A 17249-nucleotide genomic window follows, 5' to 3' on the forward strand; every position below is an offset into this window, starting at 1 on the left:
CAAACTATCCTCTACCTCTGAGCAACTGCGTCCCTGCGCAATATTGCTGTTCATAAGAATGTCGTCACCTTCAACCATTTGTGGCACGTTTACACAGCTACTAGATTCTTTCACCTCGTTACTATTTCTACCCCCTTCATTCACCATTTCCTCCTCTCTAAAGTTTTGCAGTACTGATTCTACTTCTGCTACTTCTACTTCAGCTTTTAGATTGCCATTTTCATCGAAGATGTAAGCTTTTACTTCATCATTATTCCCATCAGACTCAAACCCATTATCTATTTCTTCCCCATTATCTACCTTGAGTTCCTGTTCTTCCTTGACCCATTTTTCTAGTGTATCCAAAATACTATCCACTATTTTGTGAGAGTGGCTTAATACATCACTGGTATTATCTGTATTTATTTCGTCATCCATGTTGTCTGTCTGTGTATGTTGGCTGATTGTCTGTGTTTCCGTTACTGGCTGCGTTACTGTTACCGCCTGGTGAGCGCCAGTTTCCTCATAGACGGGATTTAGTTTCCCACACGCGGCCTGTTGTGTTCATCTGTGACACCACTAGATATAGTTGCATCATGACTCCCTTCTTGTCTTAATGGCATAGTATTTACTTCTCCACTTTCGTCATAGTAGTTGTTACGAAAGCGTGGTGAGTATCTACCCCCTCTTCCTCTGCCACGGCTTTGGTTTCGATAGTTTGTTTTGGTGTGCCTAACTTCCATATTTCTAACGTTCACACTTCCATTATTTTGTACGTGATTGTTAGAAGATTTGTTATTCTGCTGCACCTGCTCCTCAGCAGCAGCTACTCTTTCCACTCTTTCCAGATATTCAATAAATTTGTCTATATTATCTCTAGGGGCGGAAATGATCCTCTTCTGCCAGTACCACGGCAGCTTACCTTCTAAACCCATAATGATCATATCTGGCTTCATCTTTTCTGTAAAATGCGACAGTCTTGAAACCCACTTCCTAGCGAAATCCTTTACTGATTCACGCCCTGGGAAAAACTTCTTACCACTCCAGAATTCCCTTAACACATCATTTTGTTTGTTATGTGACCAGTATTCGTTGAGAAATGCAGACTTAAATTCAGATAAAGTTTTACATTTGATCATTACATCCGCTGACCATCGCAAAGCATCACCTGACAAATGACTTCTTATAAATGAAATTTTTTCTCTTTCTGACCAAGTGTTGGGGAGAACATCCTCAAAGTCATTCCAAAATTCAAGAGGGTGAATGTACTTATCAGGATCAAAGCGCAAAAACTGTCGACACCCTATAAAAGCGGCGTCAACTGAAGTCACATGCTGTACAGTAGAATGACTAGAATTAACAGAGGTTACTCTATTTTCTAGGTTAGCAATGTTAGTATTTAATTCCTCTACTTGTGACTCTACTGCTTCTATCCTGGCAGAACATCTTTGTTCCACTGCACCACGAATTTCGGTACAGGTTTCTTTTACTTTCTCAATGTTTTTCTGACAAGTATCTACTTTAATTTGTACCTCTTTAACTTTGTCAGAGCAAAGTTTGGACTCGTTGCTCAATCTTTCGGACAACCTCACTTCCAAAAGTTCATCTGCCTCTTGATAATTTTTTTGAATTTGATCTATTTCACATTTGAAAGTACTATGCATTTTAGTTAACTGTTGCCCTACTTTTACTTGAATGTCATGATGAATAGCATCTATCTTATAATTCAAACTATTCCATTTTGATTGCAGTTCTTCTTTTAGTTCTTTATTACTATTTTCAATTTTAGCCTCAATTTTATTTTGGTTTGATTCGAGTTTGGCAAACAGTATTTGCATCCAATCCGGAGCTTCTACCTTGATACTTTGTATCTCTTGACTTGACTGAGCTGGAGATATATTGAGCTCAGTTTCACTACCTGACAAAGTTAGCAACTCTACTGGCTCCCTTTTGACTTCTATTTCACTTATTGATTGCATCCCTGCACTCTCATTTAAATTAAAGTCATAATTTACTGGTGACAAATTACGTTCTAGTTCAATATTTGAGGGATTAATGGAACCATCCTCATTAAACTCAATTCCTGATCCTGAGGATTCTTGGTCAGAGACCGGTTCCCTTCTGAAATGTACACTACTTTCCATATCTTTTAGTTTGTTAGCAGCAGTTAATAAATATTTTAAAAGTCTTTGACTTAACTTAAATGCTTGATTTCGACGAACGATGTCGTCGCGGTGTACCAGCAATCGTGATGCGACGCGTCGCGACGTATTGAAGGCAGCAGCAGCAGCTGTAGCGTCGAGTACCGCCACAGGAATCGCCTACTGCAATAGCTCCAGGGGGGGGGCAGCAAGGCACCGTTGACCGCTCGGCGCAGCCGGCAGCTGTCTCGCAGATCCGCGCAGCTCCGCGATGACGCACCGTCTTCCTTTAGTCTCAGCGCCGTCGGCAGCCGCGATCCAGCATCGTCGCCTTCCTCACCATCGTCACTAACCAACGTACAGCGGTAGACACTTATTGTTTATACACTACACCCACCTTTACTGGTAACACTGTTCCCACACTAGTTCAATTCAGTGTCCTGTTATTGCCTACCGAGTTCGTTAATTTATACCAATCGCTTTCACACATCGAGCACTTTTATTTGCTTTTAATTCAGTTTTCCCGGGCCGATAAGCACCATATGTGGGGCGGCTAAGAAGTTGTCGAATGAGTTGTTTGAATGTTCATTTCACGTAACAGACTATTGCCGATGCAACATATGTGGGACGGCGAAGAAGTCGTTGTTTAATGTTGAATGAAAGTTGAACATTGCCACCTTAAATCACGCGAGCCTGGCAACTAATTTGGTGGCCAGTCAGAAAGCGAAGGGAAACTTACTGACCTTAGTTCCCAGTCTGCACGGCCACATTCCTGTACAGCCCAGCTAAACGAAAAATATCCATAGTTCTTCACGGGATTAGGGCTGCTTCAATAAAATTTAAAGTTCCAAACAAGATTTTATTATCTTAAAGGCTCACACAAATTACTCGAAACTTCTGAAAATGCTAAAGACATTAAATATTGTTAATTCAGCCAATCGTTTAATAGTTCAGAGGCGACTTCTACAGCAAGTTCCTCCCGAATAGTTCATTACTCTAACTAACGGTGCTCTATTAATAGTTCGCAATAATGTTAAAAAAAAGATTAATGCTCGCCTTAAAAGTGGAGTTAGTCACCACTTGCCACGCGGAATTATACTTCACACGGACGGCACAATAACAGTTTGTTACCGAAGTCTAAACGATCCAGGACGGTGTACAGTCCTCGCGATTTTCAATGTCCGTTTACATTGCTAAGTACGCGCATGTCACAGCCTGCTATGACGTCACCCGAGGCGAGGCGCGATCGGACGTTAAGCTCGCGTGGACTAGGCGTTGGTCTAATGCGGAGTGAGCTTACTACTGCCTCTGCCGCTCTTTTTATATAGCTCCGGCGCGTACCGCCAAGAGAGCATCTGTTCTTTCTGTTCCTATGCAGATGCCTGCAGCCTCCAAATGATCGCTATCTCAGGCACATAATCTTAAATATCACATTTAATAATAGCTTTACAAACTTCTCAATTTTTGTATACATACATCTGAGCAGTACAGAAGCACGTAGAAAATCTCAGCCCGCTAAAATTAAAACTTTACTCTCTAGAATTTTTACAATGGAACTAACGGTAGATTGTTACCTCTGAACCATAGCTTTATCAAGACTTGTATCAGCTGTTAATTATGCTACAAGACTAAAACTTGGTGTAGCTTTGTTAATTGTCCTATCTGATCATTGGTCTTAAAGAATTTGTTTTATCATTAAAATTTAAAGTACTTAATCTATAATGCTTATGTACATTTTACTCACAAAAGTAGTTTTTACTAAATTACTAAAAAACTAGAAGAGGTAACTGATTGTGGTATTTCCATTATTATTATTAGGGTGAACTGAAGCATCCTACCAATTTTCAATATTGTAGCTCTATTATTTCGCGCCTCTGATTTTTCCGAAAAACGCGGATTCTGGAGTCAATTTTAGTTTTATGGTTTTGGAAACCAGCACCACTCATTAATCACTTCTTACTGCACCTTCTCACCAAATTTTGGCTTCCTAGCGTCATTATTTAGCGCCTCCTATTTTTCTTTCAAAACGTGAATTTTACGTAAACTACTAATTTTATAACATTAAGATTTGTTACCTGAAACATTATTACATAGAACTATACTTTAACAAAGTTTTACACACAAATCTTAATTTTTACTTTTATGTTAAATGTGGTGCAATACTATATGCAGGCGCGTTACGATGACGTGACGCTACTAGCAGTGAACTAGGGTAAGTCCCGTGCACTCGCTCGCCTCTGTATCTTATACATGATACAGCGCTTGCTTTGCTTCATGGGGACGTCAAGCAACTAGTGAATCAGTGCCAAGACTGTAATAAGGCAGAGCCCAGTCCGAAGACATGTCGAGGGGAACTTACTTCAATTCAGGAGGAAAATACAGTGGACAAAGTTTTTTTTCGATTACCTTGGTCCCTTACCGTGCACTGCAATTTATTTGTAGCACACGGTGCCATTTTAGGTTTTTCAGGCAGTTGGTGAGCAGGTTAGGGACCAATGGAGCGCCGATTGAACATCTTACTCAGACGTTTACTGTATTTGGTACTGCCAGAGTACTAGTGAGAGATAACCGCACTGCCATTTGTATCAAATGAATTCAAGAGGTGCTATTGAAGCAAAGGGATGTCCTATGTGACCGCAACTCTCTATTACCCCTAGCCCTGACTCGCCGAGCGGGTGAACCGCAGTCTAAAGTCGGCTCTCACCATCTTGCGTTCACACTCGCACTTCAAATGGGATCAGTCGACTGAATTTTGCATTTAACACTGTTGTTCATGAGATACGGTAGGCAACTCTCGATATCTCGATAATCATCTTCCAGTGAAGTCGCAACTGTTTTCCAATTTACGAAGAATCAATGATTCAATGCCAGAGGAAAGTGATCCTGAGATAATCAAGAGGAATTTGGGAAAGAGCCAACTAAAACGTTCAGGTCGCTCGTTACAAGCAGGGAAGGCGTCCTGTCTCGCTTCGGATGGTTAGCATGGGGTATTTAGAGTTTTTCAGGCACAAAGTAAAGAGGCGCAGAAGTACATTCGAAAATGCTACATAGATCCGTGGGGCGTTATAAGATGGTTCGAGCCATATCCATGATCAGTTATCCGATTCAGGATCCACCTTACTAAAAACTTATTAGGACCTACATGAGTCAATTTACACTACTAGCCATTAAAACTGCTACACCAAGAAGAAATGCAGATGATAAACTGGTATTCATTAGACAAATATATTATACTAGAACCGAAAAAATGACGTTTTGCCATTCGCGCACCCAGGTTCGTCGTTCAGTACACCATCGCAGGCGCTCCTGTCTGTGATGCAGCGTCAAGGGTAACCGCAGCCATGGTCTCCGAGCTGATAGTCCATGCTGCTGCAAACGTCGTCGAACTGTTCGTGCAGATGGTTGTTGTGTTGCAAACGTCCCCATCTGTTGACTCGGGGATCGAGACGTGGCTGCACGATCCGTTACAGTCATGCGGATAAGATGCCTGTCATCTCGACTGCTAGTGATACGAGGCCGTTGGGATCCCTTGTCTACAGCACTCAGCACTTCATGTGAATAAAGAGATAGTTTTGTTTCACAGGAACGATGTTTTCTAAACCTACGATGACTGTGTGTCAATAGACCGTTTCCTTCGAGGTAATTCATAATGTTCGAACACAATATATGTTCTAAAATCCTGCTGCATATCGTCGTTAACGATATGGTCCTGTAATTTAGTGGATTACTCCTACTACCTTTCTTGAATATTGGTGTGACCTCTGCAACTTTCCAGTCTTTGGGTACGGATCTTTCGACGAGCGAACGGTTGTATATAATTGTTAATTATGGAGCTAATGCATCGGTGTACTCGGAAAGGACCCTAACTGATATACATTCTGGACGAGATTCTGGACGAGATATTCAATCTCGCTATGGCAACCCTGTGTTCACAAGTTTAGTATTGGTGGGAAGCATGAGAGGTAAAAATTTCAGAGGGAGACCAAGAGAGTAATACAGTAAGTAGATTCAGAAGGATGTAAGTTGCAGTAGTTGTGTGGAGGTGAAGAGGCTTGCACAGAATTCAGTAGAATGGAGACCATATGAAACCAGTCTTTGGACTGATACCGCAACAACAACAACAACAAGAGATTCCAGATGTTTATGCCTCCTGTTACCGAACGATTGAAACCGTTGAATTACGTTTTCCGCAATAAAATTTTGACTGCTACATCCTCAGTAATGCTAGAAAAGAAGATTCCTAAATTAACCATATGCAAGTAATTTATGTTGCACGGAAACATAAGAAATCTGGATTACGCGCAGAACTACGCTGTAGGTAGGCAGAATGATGAACGGATATGTAAAGCAGATTCTTCAACCACTTTACTTACGATTTTCTGTTTTCTAGGGAGCAATTACCATTGTCCTTCCGCAGAAGACGTAAGGAGTTTATAAAGATGCAGCTGATGGTAGCATGTTGAGAGAACCACGGTAAGTCGACGAGCCTTAGTTTGCAGTCCCCTTCCGGTTACTACCCTTCATAAAACAGAGACCACTACTCTATGCAAGCGTATTGTCATATCGCTGGTTTAGTTGTGGAGTATCTTTGCGGGCAGCCGCGTATAGAGAGTCGAGCGCAGGACACGGAAGTGTTATGTTGTGTAGTGTGTAGTTCTCATGTGAGAGGCATTGTGAAACCTTCCCGTCTAATATTGGATGAACGTTTGCTTGCTGACTGAACGCTGCGTCTCTTAAAATCTTTTAACTGCTGCTCTGTCAAGACTACCTGCTGATTATTACGACGAAACATAAAATGTGTTGTCGCCGTGGCCCTCAGTCGTTACCTGAAATTATTAAGACTGATTCTTACCTTTAATTATTTATACTGGATCACCATCTGACTGCTACAGCAAAATGTGGAATGAATATACTTACTTCTCTTTAACATAATTATAAGCTGCTGGTGGAGTTTCATAATACTTTGTGACTGGAATTCTTTAAGTTGAAGTTAATTTAGATTTGATAAAAGCTGAAGCTCAGTTTAGACTTTTCTTTTAAGATAACAATAAATTCCGTAAAGCATTTACGTGAATGATTTTGGGATAGAAAATTCTTAATGCATTTAATCTGGTAGAAGTTAACTATATTCTGAGAACGATCTTGACAAACAATTACAAGGGGTATAGTTCTTTACAAAAATTCTTAAAAAGTAGCGTTGCGCTACATACCTAATTTTCCATCAAAATTACATAACTATATTCTGAGAACGATCTTGACAAACAATTACAAGGGGCATAGTTCTTTACAAAAATTCTTAAAAACTAGCATTGCGCTACATATAGCGAGTGGCTGGCGAGCACACCGCTTCTTTCAAAGTGTTAATTCATACCTCGCTTACAGCGACCTCCTCTCATGTCTCGCTAGCTACGACTGCCTCGTCTCACATCTTACTCGCAACTGCTCGCTTCCAACGCTCAATGCTACAAAAGTGCGGTCTCGCCGCCAACAATGGTTTTTGGTGCAGACAATCCCTGCTACCATTACAGATGTATTACTGCGCGCTGTTTCCCGCTCTTTCTCAAAATGTATCTATGCGCGGTTTCCCGCTCTTTCTCAATAATACACAATGCAATTTAATTAACAAAACAATTTAAATAAGAAACAGTTCAGATAATTACATGCTAAAACAGTTTAAATACGCCTATTACATAATTACAATTGTTAGCATGGAAGTTGAAGTGTTGCTACAAGTGCTTTTATAGTAAAGTGATGATATATGGAAATGGTTAAGAGAAAAGTGCGTCAAGAAGTAATTGAAAATTAGCAGTGCCGTCGATACCGTATTTATGTATCCTCTCGTTGCGTGTCGCACAGCATCGATCATCAGCGCCGTGTTCGGTCTCCCGGAATGAACTAATGTGAATCAGTAAAAATTGTAGCGAGCGCGAGAACGTGCGTTTGATCGTCGCGTTTTCGCGTCATCAACAATCATCCGGCCGTGTTCGGTACGCGTACGCTCGTCCAAGTGGGCAGATAATCATGAAGACTGTCAGTTGGAATAAACTTTTACGACTTATAGTGTAAGCAGTAGAACCTGTGATCTCCATATCGTCTCTGAATGTAGATGTTCGTACCAGACGTAGAACAGTGTTGTACTTAACGTTGAGTGGCTCCCCTTATTCGCTTGCATATTTCGATAAATAATTTCAGGCAAGCCAGCAGCAGTGTGGAGCAGGACAATACGACCGACGCGGGATTACCAGGTACGTGGAGCGGACAGGGAGAACGGCCACGAAAAGCAGAAACGACAACCAGTTTAAAGGTACCACCCCACCCTTTTGTACCCCCGGGCGTGTTACAACAAGCTTCTGCACAAGGCTGCTTTTTGGTGAAAATGTGACATATTGAGACTGTGGAGCTAAAGTAGGTTGCCGCAGAAAGTTTCAAAAACGGGCCGCATTTAAAAAGCACCGACATGTAGCGGCAATTTGTTGCCATGTACCACTTGAGATGTTTTCCATCTGTCCGGTCGTAATCAGACACGATTTATCTGACACGATTCTTTTTATCTCGAGTACACATTTCATGCAGTATAATGTGTTCTCGTCAGCCACCACGTTTGCGGCCGGTGTCATTTGTTTGTGTTACTAGCGGCACGGGACCGTTGGCGCTATCGGGGGATTTTTATCTGTATCAACCTCCGGCGTCCATGTAAGGGCATGATGCAATGAGAGGTGATACAGATGAACGATGAAATTATCTGCCCGGGCCCTTAGATGGAGATCAGAAATTAGTTGGAGCAGTGCGCAAGTACCCAGCAAGCGTCGCGCTGCTACAGCCTAATGTCTGCGGAAGAAGCCACGGCGACGCCCCTCAGGGTGGCGGAAGCTCCTTCCGGAAAAAAGAAAGGCGATGGTGGCGCCGGCGGAGGACGCGGCGGTGTCAGGAAACAGTACATCGCTGCCATAGCCGGTGAGTTAAAATCTTTTTTTTTTTTTAAAAGGAGTAGGATGTGGGGTAAGAGCGAGGGAGGAAAGAGGGGGGGGGGGAGGGCGGGGGAGGAGGGGGAGTAGGTATCACGGCCTTTCTCTTCTATGAATCGTCAGTCTTCTGATTGGTTTGATGCGGCCCGCCACGACTTCCTCTTCAGTGCTACCTTCTTCATCTCAGAGTATCACGTGCAACCTACGTCCTCAATTATTTTCTGGATGTATTCCAATCCCTGTCTTCCTCTACCTTCCCCTACGTTTTTTACCCTCTACTGCTCTTTCTGGTACCGTGGAAGCTGTTCCCCAATGTCTTAACAGATGCTCTACCATCTCGTCATATCTTCTAGTCACCATTTACCATATATTCCTTTCCTCCCCAATTCTACAGAGGTGCCCCTCATTCCTTACTTCATCAGTCCACTTGATTTTCGACAAATGTTTGTAACATATATCAAATGCTTCGATTCTCTTCCGTTACGATTGCCCAACATAACGCGTCACTACCATACCATGCTGTGCTCCAAATGTACATTCTCTGAAATGTCTTCCACAAATGAAGCCTTACGTTTGTACAGATTTTTCGTGGCCAGGAATGCTCTTTTTGCCAGTGCTAGTCAGCATTTTATGCCCTCCTCGCTCCTTCCACCACGGGTTATTTTGCTGCCTAGGTAGGAGAAATCCTTACCTTCGTCTACTCCGTGAGCCCAGTTATACCGTAGGTCTCTAGAAGAGCGTAGCGTTCCAAAGGATTGGAAAAGGGCACAGGTCACCCCCGTCTTCAAGAAGGGACGCCGAACAGATGTGCAGAACTATAGACCTATATCTCTAACGTCGATCAGTTGTAGAATTTTGGAACATGTATTACGTTCGAGTATAATGACTTTTATGGAGACTAGAAATCTACTCTGTAGGAATCAGCATGGGTTTGGAAAAAGACGATCATGTGAAACCCAGCTCGCGCTATTTGTCCACGAGACTCAGAGGTTCATAGACGGGGGTTCCCAGGTAGACGCTATGTTTCTTGACTTCCGCAAGGCGTTCGATACAGTTCCCCACAGTCGTTCAATGAACAAAGTAAGAGCATATGGACTATCAGACCAATCGTGTGATTGGATTGAAGAGTTCCTAGATAACAGAATGCAACATGTCATTCTCAATGGAGAGAAGTCTTCCGAAGTAAGAGTGATTTCAGGTGTGGCGCACGGGAGTGTCGTAGGACCGTTGCTATTCACAATATACATAAATGACCTTGTGGATGACATCGGAAGTTCACTGAGGCTTTTTGCGGATGGTGCTGTGGTATATCGAGAGGTTGCAACAATGGAAAATTGTACTGAAATGCAGGAGGATATGCAGCGAATTGACGTTTGGTGCAGGGAATGGCAATTGAATCTCAATGTAGCCAAGTGTAATGTGCTGCGAATACACTGAAAGAAAGATCCCTTATCATTTAGCTACAATATAGTAGGTCAGCAACTGGGAGCAGTGAATTTCATAAATTATCTGAGAGTAGGCATTAGGAGTGATTTGAAATGGAATGACCATATAAAATTAATCGTCGGTAAAGCAGATGCCAGACTGAGACTCATTGGAAGAATCCAAAGGAAATGCAATCCGAAAACACAGGAAGTAGGTTACAATACACTTGTTTGCTCACTGCTTGAATACTGCTTACTGGTGTGGGATCCGTACCAGATAGGGTTGATAGAAGAGATAGAGAAGATCCAACGGAGAGCAGCGCGCTTCGTTACAGGATCATTTAGTAATCGCGAAAGCGTTACGGATATGATAGATAAACTCCAGTGGAAGACTCTGCTCAAGAGAGACGCTCAGTAGCTCGGTACGGGCTTTTGTTAAAGTTTCGAGAACATACCTTCACCGAGGAGTCAAGCAGTATATTGCTCCCTCCAACGCATATCTCGCGAAGAGATCATGAGGATAAAATCAGAGAGATTAGAGCCTACGCAGAGGCATACCGACAATCTTTCTTTCCACGAACAATAAGAGACTGGAACAGAAGAGAGAACCGATAGAGGTACTCAAACTACCCTCCGCCACACACTGTCAGGTGGCTTGCGGAGTATGGATGTAGATGTAGATATAACGTTAAGTTTCTTGCTGTTCTCATTTCTGCTACTTCTCATTACATCCGTCGTTTTTCGATTTAATTTCGATCCATGTTCTTTGCTCGTTAGACTGATCACTCCATTCAACACATCTTGTAATATTTCTTCACTTTCACTGAAATGGCAATGTGATCAGAGGATCCCATCACAGATGTCCTTCCCCCATCATGACTTAAACACACAATGCACACAGTGTATCCTAACTAAAGGAATCTGAGAAGCTTGAAAGTATGCGATAACAGAAGTGCAAACGTTCCAGTAAACATGCGTCTGCCAGGACGACGTTTGCGATATAATCGCTAATTTATGGTTACCAGTCGCTACTGAATTCAGTGTGAATTAGTGTCCTAGTGATAGTACAATTTTTTTAAATGTAACTTTTTCGATAAAGTACTCATCTAACTGGCCTCGGAATTCACCCATCTCCCATGGTTGAGGAATGTGCCATGCAATATGGGACATCATTATTTTGCTACTCATTTATGTCTACATCAAAAGCTACACACCTGCTCTGCAGTTCACACTTACGTGCTTGTCAGGGGGTTCATCCAACTACTTTCACACTATTTCTTTACCGTTACACTCTTCAACAGCGCCTGCAATAAATGAATACTTAAATTTTTCCGTGGGAGCTCCGATTTCTTTTATGACCATTTCTCCCAATGTAGGTAGTGCCAACAAAATATTTTCACATTTGGAGAAGAACGTTGCAGACCGAAATTTCCGAAAAGATCTCGCTGGAACGAAAAATCACTTTCTTTCGATGGTTACCACCTGAATGCCACTATCGTATAGGTGACACTCTCTCGCCTAGATCGCTATAATACAAAACGAGCTGCCCTGCTTTGAAGGTTTTCGACGTCCTCCTCAATTCAGTCTGGTAAGGATGCCATACTGCGCAGCAGCACTGCATCAGAGGACGGACAAGCGTAATGTAGGCAGTCTCTTTAGTTGCATCTTCCAAGTATTCTGCCAATAAACCACAATATTCCGTTTGCCTTCCCCCACAACCTTATCTATGTGATCGTTCCAATTTAAGTTGTTCGCAGTTGTAATTCCTCGGTATTTAGCTGACTCATTTTGCAGCAAAAATTTGACGGATTCCTTTTAGTAGTAGTGTGGATAACCTCACACTTTTCATTGCTTGTGGTCAAATGCCGCTTTTTGCATCCTACAGATTCCGTATCATTGTACAACTGGTTTCGATCTTCCGATGACTTTCTTAGATGGAAAATGACAGCACCATCTGCAAGCAATCTAATATGGCTGCTCAGACTATCTTCCAAGTTGATTATGCAGATTAAGAGCAGCAGAGGGCATAAAACACTTCCTTGGGGAACGCCAGACATCACTTCCGTAATAAAATGGAACACCTATAGCGGTCCTTAAGATGTTATTTGTTATATGGCTACCAGTTTCGGTGTTTCGGCACACCATCTTCAGGCCTTAACTGACGCTGAGGCGGGTAACTCCAATCGTATACATCATTCATCGGTCGCCAACATCTATGAACTGGTTTTCGCAGACTACCTATAACAACGATGGTTTGTCTTCAACCGTCAACTATTAACTCAAAGTTGGTAGTCTCCATCCATCAACTACCAACTTATCTTATTATTTTTTCTTATCTTATTATCTCGTTGTTGTTTTTGTTCCTGGCTCAAAATCTTGTTGTGTCTAGGAGTAGATTATCGCTGGTGAAAATTTTGACTTAACGTTGCGGGGTCTTGAAGATGAAATAACTGATGAAGAGTGGCCTGTTGCTATAGATATCTTTTTATTTCACCCAATTCTTTTAAATCACACATACTTTATAATATCCACATTCAAAAAACCAATAATTACATTGTTGGTGATAAACTTATAAAAACATCTACTTCCATCTGAGTAATGCCCACCACCATTTACATTCTGCGGTACTCACAATTTGCAAAGAGTTTACAAAGCAAAAGAGTTTTCATAAATAAATTCAGAAACAAATTTCATAGTTAGCATTAGAGTGTGCGATTAATAATATGAATTTCAAATATGCCAGATATTTTCGTAATTTCAGTTATTTTCAAAAGAAGGGTAATTTTAACTGTTAGTACATATCGATTGTAGCACATTAACTTTTTTTAAACACATTTTTGCCTGAAATACAATACATCGTATACAAAATCATTTGAATTCTTTTAGTGAAACAGCTGAGATAATTTTAACCTATGCAAGAACAGATAGTATACATGATATCATTTATCTCTATAAAAAAGGCGATTTTAGAGGAGGATGATTCATTATAATCTCTGTTTTATTCGATGACTTTTCATCGCTTATTATGAACTGTGGTCTACCCGAAAGGAATCACCAATCCAGTCGCACAGCTCAAACGATACTCGGTATGCACGCAGTTTGATTAGAAGTCGCTTGTGAGGAACTGTATCAAAAGCCTTCCGTAAATCTAGAAATACAGAGTCAATTTGACATTCCTTGTCGATGGCACTCAATGCTTCTTGAGAATAAAGAGCTAGTTGTGTTTTGGAGGAACTAAATTTTCTGAATCCGTGCTGCCTGTGTGTCAATGGTTCATTTTCTTCAGGGTAATTCATAATGTTCGCCCACAGTAAATGTTCCATAATACTGCTGTCATGTTATTGTTCGTAACATATTTCAAGTAGATATAGTGTGTGTGTAGTAGCGATAGAGAAAGGAAAACTGTTTGTACTACAAAATATGAGTGGTAGATAGTGTTAGGTATCGTCCAAGATGGTCCAACCTCAGTGCTCTGACTTTTTCTGTCTGGGATTATCTCAAGGATATGCGAAGGCCCCTGCACATTATAGTCATCAGGTGACTCATCATCGGAGCCTAAGATTCCCCCGGAAGATGGATCAGCAGAAACTGACACTATTATTGGTCATCAAGTGTCCCCGGAACTGACACCTTTAGATATTCGATGGGCTGGAGTGGTTGAAAGGCGAAGTCTATAAACACAACATCAACATAAGAGACGAACTGATCGTCCGGATTACTAATAGGGCAGCCGTCATAAAAGAGCGCCAAGACGATCTCAGGAGAATTGCACGTGGTGTTGTCAACGGAATTTGGGAGTACGTCGAAGTCAGAGTGGCATCTATGAAAATCAACTTTAAATTTAATAATTTGCCTTAGATTAACACTTTCTGTGAGTATTTGTTTAGGTTCCATTCTATCAGCTATAACTGCCCACTTCGTGTTGTGCCGACTCCACTGTAGCTTGAATGGATTTTTAAGTTTGTTTTATATGCCCGACTTCTAATTTCACCACACAACTCTCCAGGGTTGAGCAGTTATTGATCGATGACGACACGCAATACAGTTTGTTAAAGCGGAGTTTGCCGTTATCAATTATGTTTTTAGATTTAATTTTATTACTCGTACAGAGACTCAATGGTCATTTGTTTAACAGCGAGTTGTCAAAATAAGTATCAAATGCTAATGTCTTTGCAATGCATAATGTCGACTGTTGAGTTAAAGTTCGTCCCTATTTTGCCATTTTAGAGAAGAGAAACCTTAAGCGCATCTGCTTCTATACTCTCAGTATCAAATGTTCACTAATTTCAATTTACTTCCTATTTCAGTTCAGTATTTAACACAAATTATATATCAGTGTCATTTCAGAGATATTACGCCGGTTCCACTAACACGTAATTGTCATTTAACATCACTTTTATTAATAATCCTTTTTCTTATGACGTAAAAGTTAATGGATGATCACTGTCTAGGAGGAAAGAGGGATTGACCCTAATCATGAGATAACAGCTTTTAATGAGCCCGCAGTCGTTAATTAGATAAAAAGTCACGTTCAAGGATGATATGCGAACAACTTTCGTTACGTCCGTTTTCACGTATCTGTCAAAGCTAATCCTGTCGTCCACAATTCAAATTAACACTGACGTTAACCCCTTTTGTCGGAACATCGAATCGTAACTATTATGTAAAAGTTTATTCTAGTCCCATAATTAATTCCTTTCAGATACGCGCGAAACCGAAAAGCAGAACGGGACACAAAGGACTTGTTTTAACAACCGAACGACGCAATGACGTTAAATTACGACAATGTCCGCCCAATGAACATCTCTTTGACCTTATCTTTTCTACTCTGCTTCATTAAATTATTCCTAATTACATCTTATTCAGCTATTTAACGAAAACATCTAACAAAAAATAAAATAAATTTATTCCAACGTGAAAGATCCGTTATACAGCTGTATCTCTTCTTCTTCTTTTCTTGTTCCTTTGCCCCTCATAGGCGCAGAGTCGGCTTGGCTATTAACGAATTAGACATGGTTATTTAGAGGGATGGCCGTATGCCCTTCCTATCGCCTAGGAACGGAATTTGTGTACCCCAAATGTTTGCGTGATGCGTTATTCATGTCGAAGTGAGCTACAGTTTTCTAAATGTTTGCGAATCGTATAACTGAGACGAGGATCGTGCACCAGCCTGGTTGTTAAATAGTCTGACATGAAAAACAACCTAAAAACACCATCCAGGCGGATGTTTATTACAGCACACTAAAAGCAGTAGATGAATTTCGCTTATTTGGAGAGCAAAATAAGTGACGATGGCCGAATCAGAGAGGTTATAAGATGCAGACTGGCTACAGCAGGGGAAGCGAGTGTGGAGAAGGCATTTGTTGAAATCAATTACAAATTTTAACTGTTAGGTACTCTTTTCTGAACTTAGTTGTCTGGAGTGAAAAGTGAGTGACAAGCAGTTCAGACATGAAGAGAAAATAATCTTTTTAAACCTGGTACGTCTGAAGAATACTGAAGAGATTAGCTGGAGTTATCGCGTAAGAAATGAATAGCGAATGCAGCTCGGGAAACAGTACTTTATCGCACAATTAGAAGACATCTGTTGATATAGGGCGCATCCTAACGCATCAAGGAATAGTCACTTTGGTAATTGTGAGGGGTAAAAAATGTAGAGGAAGCCCAAGATATAAGTACAGCAAACAGATTCAAGTCGAAGCGGGTTGCTGTAATTATGCAGACATGAAGAGGCGTGTACAGAGCAGACTAGCATCTAATTAATGCTGTGAAAGTATGTGGGCCTGGAATATAGCACGATAGCATGCATAACAAAAGTCGAACGTATTTTAATGATGGACGTTCTACAAACTTCCAGATAATGGGCTACGACATCTAAATTATTTGCAGACAATAAAGATTTTAGCATTTTTGTGGTTGTCGTTTTCATTAATAGTTTTACAATACACACTATAATGGGTCGACAACATTGAAATCCGATCTTTATAGAGGCAAGGAAAGATTTGGTATTGCATACTTAAGCTCAAGAAACCCCGTCACGGACGTTTCTAGCCATGTGAGCAGGGCATGAAGGTTGCTGTATGGACAGGAAAAGGAAGGGGATGTCAAACGACCCATATAGTAAATGAGTTCCGGTTTTTTGAGATTAAAAAAGTTATCCCGTCCGAACTTTGTACGGGAAAGTAAAATTCCGAATTAATATTTTCCCGATAAATTTTCTTCTTCAAACAATGGAAAGTCCGTAATGGAAAAATGACAATATTATGAAAGAGATTGACGAGAAACTGAATTACAGACAGGCACATCTGAACTTTCGAAAATATACATGTGCTATGCATCTGAGCTTTCGGCCAAAAGGCCTTTTTCTAATGTAGAAAACACATACACACTCGCACAAACACAACTCACTAGTGAAGTGGCTGTTCTTCACCCCACATTGGGCGCCAAATCAAGTGGCTCTTCATGTGGAGTATATTTGCTTATTTATTTGTATTTTTCTCATTTGTTGTGTCTAGAAGCACGCGTGAATGTAATTGTGCGGTCCAATATGCAAAAATTGTTAAATGATTTTTAGTTCAAATCCATCATTCAAAGAAATTTAGACTATGATTTTTTACTTTTGAGTTATTTTATTATTTTAGAAAATTATTTCAAAATTGGTTTTACTTTTAGGTAACTCACAACTGAGCAGTAAAATCATCAAACATAATGGACTGACCTACTGCCAAGAATATTACTTG

General features: G+C 40.9%; 1 protein-coding gene across 1 annotated transcript in view; it reads left to right on the plus strand.

Annotated features, from left to right (window-relative positions):
• The first annotated feature begins 8809 nt into the window (after positions 1-8809).
• The window catches only part of LOC126355799 (facilitated trehalose transporter Tret1-like), a 97829-nt gene continuing 89389 nt past the window's right edge, over positions 8810-17249 (plus strand). Inside the window, exon 1 of the mRNA XM_050006220.1 lies at positions 8810-9074. Within this exon, the coding sequence (XP_049862177.1) occupies positions 8945-9074 (130 nt within the window). The 5' untranslated portion in view covers positions 8810-8944. The remainder of the gene's footprint in view (positions 9075-17249) is intronic.

Source organism: Schistocerca gregaria, chromosome 3, assembly GCF_023897955.1.
Source record: "Schistocerca gregaria isolate iqSchGreg1 chromosome 3, iqSchGreg1.2, whole genome shotgun sequence".
Classification (NCBI taxonomy): domain Eukaryota; kingdom Metazoa; phylum Arthropoda; class Insecta; order Orthoptera; family Acrididae; genus Schistocerca; species Schistocerca gregaria.